This window comes from Mus pahari, chromosome 17 (assembly GCF_900095145.1).
Source record: "Mus pahari chromosome 17, PAHARI_EIJ_v1.1, whole genome shotgun sequence".
NCBI lineage: Eukaryota > Metazoa > Chordata > Mammalia > Rodentia > Muridae > Mus > Mus pahari.
Window position 1 is genome coordinate 61071587 of NC_034606.1, and position 5788 is coordinate 61077374.

General features: G+C 40.8%; 1 protein-coding gene across 1 annotated transcript in view; it reads right to left on the reverse strand.

Annotated features, from left to right (window-relative positions):
- Nucleotides 1-6: 6 nt before the first annotated feature.
- Scaf11 (SR-related CTD associated factor 11) overlaps nucleotides 7-5788 on the reverse strand; it is a 50340-nt gene continuing 44558 nt past the window's right edge. The window contains exons 12-15 of the mRNA XM_029548027.1: nucleotides 4106-5779; nucleotides 2881-3218; nucleotides 1436-1777; nucleotides 7-1242 (exon numbers count right to left, since the gene is read on the reverse strand). Of these exons, the coding sequence (XP_029403887.1) occupies nucleotides 1096-1242; nucleotides 1436-1777; nucleotides 2881-3218; nucleotides 4106-5779 (2501 nt within the window). The 3' untranslated portion in view covers nucleotides 7-1095. The remainder of the gene's footprint in view (nucleotides 1243-1435; nucleotides 1778-2880; nucleotides 3219-4105; nucleotides 5780-5788) is intronic.

Consider the following 5788-nt stretch of genomic DNA (forward strand, 5'->3'; position numbering starts at 1 on the left):
GTCCCTGATAACTATGCAAAAATAGCATTATTTAATTTTCTTTTCTTCTGTCAGACACAGTTATCATATCTAGAATTATGCAGCAGGGCTACCAATCAACAAATTAACACTTTATTCACTGTAAACCATTAGGGAACTTGTGAAGTGTGAGAAGAATTTCACTATGACACCATGACAGAGGAAAAGCAACCCGGAGCTGTGGAAGCAGGTCTTGTAATCTATGCTAGTCCCCAGAAAGGAAGCTCACCACCTAGTAGCACATCTCCAGTTGGCACAAATAATTTACTACCACTGATAAATAGAAGGTATAATGAAAGAACATAGTTTTGTTTTGTTTTTTTTCCCCACATTAGTCTTCTAAATTCAACAGAGCCTTGAAATGGCAAAGTTGTAACGTAGNGGATTAAACCACTCATTTTTTCTTTCCTAGATCGGGAGAGAAGAGCACAAAAGCAACACAGTGTGACCTTTCCCTGGTGACAAGCAACACACAGTATGACCTCTACCTGGTGACAAAGAGGCAAGGGGCACCCGCAGGTTGGAGGCTAATACTTACTCATAATGATTTGCTTCCATCTAAGCCCTTTACTCAGATGTGTGCTTCCCAAATATGCACTTGGCATGTTCTATTAATATCAGATATATTTAATAGCAATACACTGTTTTAAGTTTCTACAGTTAGAAGGGGCAAGGTCCTAAAGATCATACTTTTTCAGCCTGACGGAATAAATGTATTGTACATAGACAAAGGCATGTCTTCCAAAGCCAGTACTTGTACAGGTTTCTGGCTTATGCATTCCACTGTTCTCCTAAAGAGCTATACATCTTTCAGTATCCACATTAGAGCACATTCCTGATAAAAACGCACATTCCATTACACCCTTGGTTTTCCCTTGAATTTGTTTTATTGGAGTTTAGGGTTAGATATAGAAGTTGCAGTGCACAGCTATATTTTGAACAAAACATATCCTACAATAAAAAAAATAATTTTATCAAAACCAGATTTCCATCACGGTTGTGTGTGATTCAGTAAGGGTGCACGCTGAAGTGCACTCTACAGACATCTCCACAGTGTCCTGGGCAGTGCTCCTCCGGTCAGCCTAGGTTTTTTTCTGTAGACACAGGTTCTTCCAGAGTTTTCTTCTGGCTTCCCTTCCGTGAGTATTTGTACTTGTCTACATATGCTTTAACCAGATTTGCCACTTTAGTAGAATTTACTTCTCCACTCTTACTATGACAAACCTAGAAAACAAAGGGGTGGGGAGTGTTTTTCATGCTCAATGCCAAAAGGGTGGCACTATGAAAACCCAACAGACAAGCTGATTGTTTTCATGTGCACACCCGTATGAATCACTCAAAGGTAAAGGAGCAGCAAGAACAGGCGTTCTTTACCATAGCTACATGGCTACAGTGCCCACGCTGTAGCTACACTTACTTTGTCCACTGCCTTCCGCACGATCTCTTTGTACTCTTCCTTAGTGATGTCTTTATTCTGATAAAATGGCTTAATAGCCAGTTTCACCTCCTGTGCTGCTTTCTCTTGAATTTGCAATTTCTTGTCTGTCCTCGAGCTATCTGCGCTGGCTTCCACTGTAACACTTACTTTGCTTTCTGCCAATTTTACAGCAGCGTTAGAGGCTTGGACGTGACTTGATGACGAAGTATTACCAGAACTTGGTCCCTGAACTGATCCCGTGTTTGCTGGGGCTGCTGATGGAGCAGGCAACACTTGTGTATTCATGTTATTACTTACATGAGAAGCACTTGGAAGGCCCTGTTTTAAAGAGTTAAGTATCTGTCAATAGAGCACTATACTCAAAAGAAATATTTGTGTCATGTATCAGCAATGATAGAAAAACAAAGTGATTCAACCTTATTCTTTTTTTTTTTTTAAAGATTTATTTATTATATGTAAGTACACTCCAGAAGAGGGCGTCAGATCTTGTTACGGATGGTTATGAGCCATCATGTGGTTGCTGGGATTTGAACTCCGGACCTTCGGAAGAGCAGTCAAGTGCTCTTACCCACTGAACCATCTCACCAGCCCTCAACCTTATTCTTAAGAGAAGTATTTATTTTAGGAAACATATACATAAAGGGCCAGGTGAAGAAAATCGAATGTATGCTTAAATACAGACTTTATTTCAATGTCAAATGTCTTTTAAATTACGTAGCTGGAGAGAGCAAAATGGCCCGGAGTAAAAGTGCTTGCCACACAAGCCTGAGGACCTGAGTTCAATCCCTGGGACCCACATGATAGGGAGTAAATCAGCTCCTAAAAGTTACCCTCTGACATGCACACACCCACAGGGTGTTATGCACCATGTCTACACTCACACACACAGCAATGAAAAATATAATCAATAGAAAAACATAATCAGTATCAATAAATTACAAGTATCTGCATTTTTGTCTCCCACAGCGATTCATCTCTTAGTGCAGTAAACTCAAAATGGAGATACAGCAGACGGTAATGGATAACGTCTTTATCCAAAGTTTACCCAAGCAAGACTCCCACGAGTATTCACTAATTCCCAATCACCTTGCTCCCAAAAGCCTTTAAGATTGTAAGAAAATTTTAAAGTGAACTCAAACTTGATAACTAATTCACTAATTTGATCCAGCCAAACAACAACAGAGATATGTTTGGCTATAAATAATGGCAAGCACGCAAAATGTATGGTCCTGGCCAATTTTCTGGGGCTGGAAATGGGGATTAGCAGAGGATAATGAGTAATTTACCAAATATCTAACCATATATATATATATATATATATATCACCATTTGTACATGCAAGGAAACCCTTTCTTAAAACGTATGTCCCTAGTTGCTATGTTTATAAGGACTGTTGATTTAACTCAAGCTAAAAAACATNCCTGCACTTGTTTCCCATCTGGTTGTGAGGCGATGTAGCTGACCTGCTGGGATGGTGGTGGAGGGGGTGGTGGCGGCGGTCCCTGAGGTATACTTGCAGGGGCAGCTACCTGCATGAGAGGTACTCCTGTGTGGAGATGCAGGGGCAGTGGAGGGTGCATGGTGAATGGGTTCCGCTGCATATTCATCATAGGGGNGGGAACACCCACTGGGTATGGGAAGATCCCCATAGGCGGGTGCTGGGCATTCACTGGAGGCTGCATTACACTCATGTGTGGCTGCATCATATTCACAGGCAGCTGAGAACCATCAACTTGGTTTGTTTGGTCTTTTAAGTTAGAATCTGTCAAAAGGAAAAAGGCTTTGTAACAACAAAAACATGTTATACTTATCATAAACACAGAATCAAATATCAATAGGCTCAGGACAACACCACCAAAAGCTACTTATTTAATCTTGTTGTTTTAAATATGCAATCAATTTTAACAACACAAAAATGCTCACAGTTACTAATGTCAGGTTACATAGCATATATCAAAATTAGTAAAGAAAGCTAAGAGGTGGCTCACACTTCTTAATCCCAGCACTCAGGTGGACCTCTTTGAGGCCACCCTGTTCTGCTTAGAAAATTACTGCTAGGGTTACATAGCTGTCTTCAAAAACAGAAGAAAATAAATAAATAAAAATTACTAATTCAAAAGACTAGTTTCAAAAAATTACATAAATAAATTACGAAAGTTATATCAACTATTTAACAGCTTTTTCTTTTGTTTTAGAAACAAATGAAATACTAGTTAAATTATGTAATAACATTCCAAATTCCTCTAATGTACAAAACAGCACATAAATATTTAAGTCTTTGGTGAAATTTGGTGCTAAAAAAATATTCATTTAGCTAGGTATGGTGGTGCACTCAGGAAGCAGAGGTACGTGAATCTGTGAATTTAAGAACGCCTGGTCTCTTACAGCCAGTTCCAGGCTAGCCAAAGCTACACCATGAAACATGCCCCCCCCCCAAGCCCCCGTGTATATATACAGATATATTTAAGTAAAATAAATGTTGATTTATTACGTAGTTATATAATTAAAAGTGAGTTACGAACACTGAAATTTGGTTTAGCGTTATAATTTTAGTAACTATTGAGTTAAAAATCACCTCAATGCAAGCTGTTATAATCACAGCATCTTTTTTTCCTGAGTTAAACTTTAAGAACAAGCAAAGACTGTTACCCTGCTCAGGTGTCTCCTCCTCCTGTCTCATCCACCCAGACTGTGGACCTGAAGAGTTCCTGCCGCGCCGAGAGTAATAGTTCTGCACATCTGCAGGCAGAGTCTTTCTTACTGCCCAACTAGATGCAGATGTCCATCCTGATCGGTCTGCTGCTGTGCCAAAGGACATCTCCTGCTCACTTTTCCGCTTAGAGGGCTGCTGCTCCGCAGACTTGAAAGAGTCACTCCCTGAGAGGGGTGTACGGCTTTGCCACCTGCTCTCGCTCTGGTCACTACAGGCAAAATTACCTCTGTAAGCACCTTTCCCACGGCCACCTCGACCACGGCTGGACATCCAGCCTGGGCCAAAGTTTTTACTCCAAGAATTCCCTGAATTTTCATTTCTGTTTTCTTCCCAGTGGGAATCTTTNAACTTTTCTGGATTTCTGGTCCTTGGNTCTGGCCCAGAGTTTATTTTTTCTGTTACCCAACTGGGACAGTCATTTCTATGCTTATCTGTGGAACTTGGATCATTAGTATCTGCAGTGATGTCATTTTTTTCATTTCTTGTATTTTCATTTTGTTTCTCTGAATCATTCCTCCGGTACCGGTCATTTCCTCTGGGACACCTCCAACCATCATTTGTCCATCTTTCCTTCCACCGAGGAGAGTAATTATCTCTTTCATTTCTACCAAACGATGAACTCTTACTTTTTGTTCTTAATCTTGATGGCGATCGAGAGCGGGATCTGGACCGGGACCATCTTCTAGCTCTCCTCTCTCTGTCTCGCTCTCTCCTCTGAGCTTCTCTATCACTTTCTCTTTCTCTGCTCNGGGACCTCGATTTTTCTCTTGAGGAAGAATCTTTCACTCGGGATTGAGACCTCTGGTTCTCTCTAGAAGTATCTCTTCTTGGGGACCCTGACTCAGATCTTTTAGCTTCCCTAGCATTCTCTCTTTTTGGAGAGCGAGACTGCCTTCTATCTCTTGCTACATCTTTTTTCGGTGAGAGAGAACGGGATCTTCTCCGTCCTCTGGCAGACTCTCTCTTGGGTGATGGTGACTGAGCACTCTTACTTTCTATTGCAGTCTCCCTTTTTGGAGACGGAGACTGAGCACGCCTCTTTTCTTGTGCAGCATCTTTATTAGGAGACCAAGTTGTAGATGGAGAATGGAATCTAGATCTTCGAGTACNAGGCTTTGGGGCTTTATCCACTAAGCTTTCAGCCGGTTGTGCTACAGTTTCAACCTTCTCAATTGCAGGATCAGAAGACAGCTTGTCGTCAGAACTGTGTGGCACAGAATTTTCACTCAATTGTTTAGAGTCAGTATTTGCCAATGACTCTACTTCAGACTCATTCTGGTCACTACAGAAGGAATCGCACTCCATAGGTACTGTTTCATTATTATCTTCACTGAAATGTTTCTCACTCTGTTCAACCTCTTTGTGAGGTAACTCAGCATGGATGGGATGTTCAACCAAAGATTCTGTCTTTTCTTCTAAGAATTTATCCGATTGGGAGTTGTCAAGATTATGTTTTAATAAGTTATCTTCACAATCTTGAACAGCATCAGAATTTTCATTTCCTGAAGTGCTACACGCTGCAATTACTTCTGTATTTTCTGTTTGAATATGCTCACATGCTGGAATTATTTCTGTATTTTCTGTTTGAATATGCTCAGGCAACTCAGTGTCTGAACTGG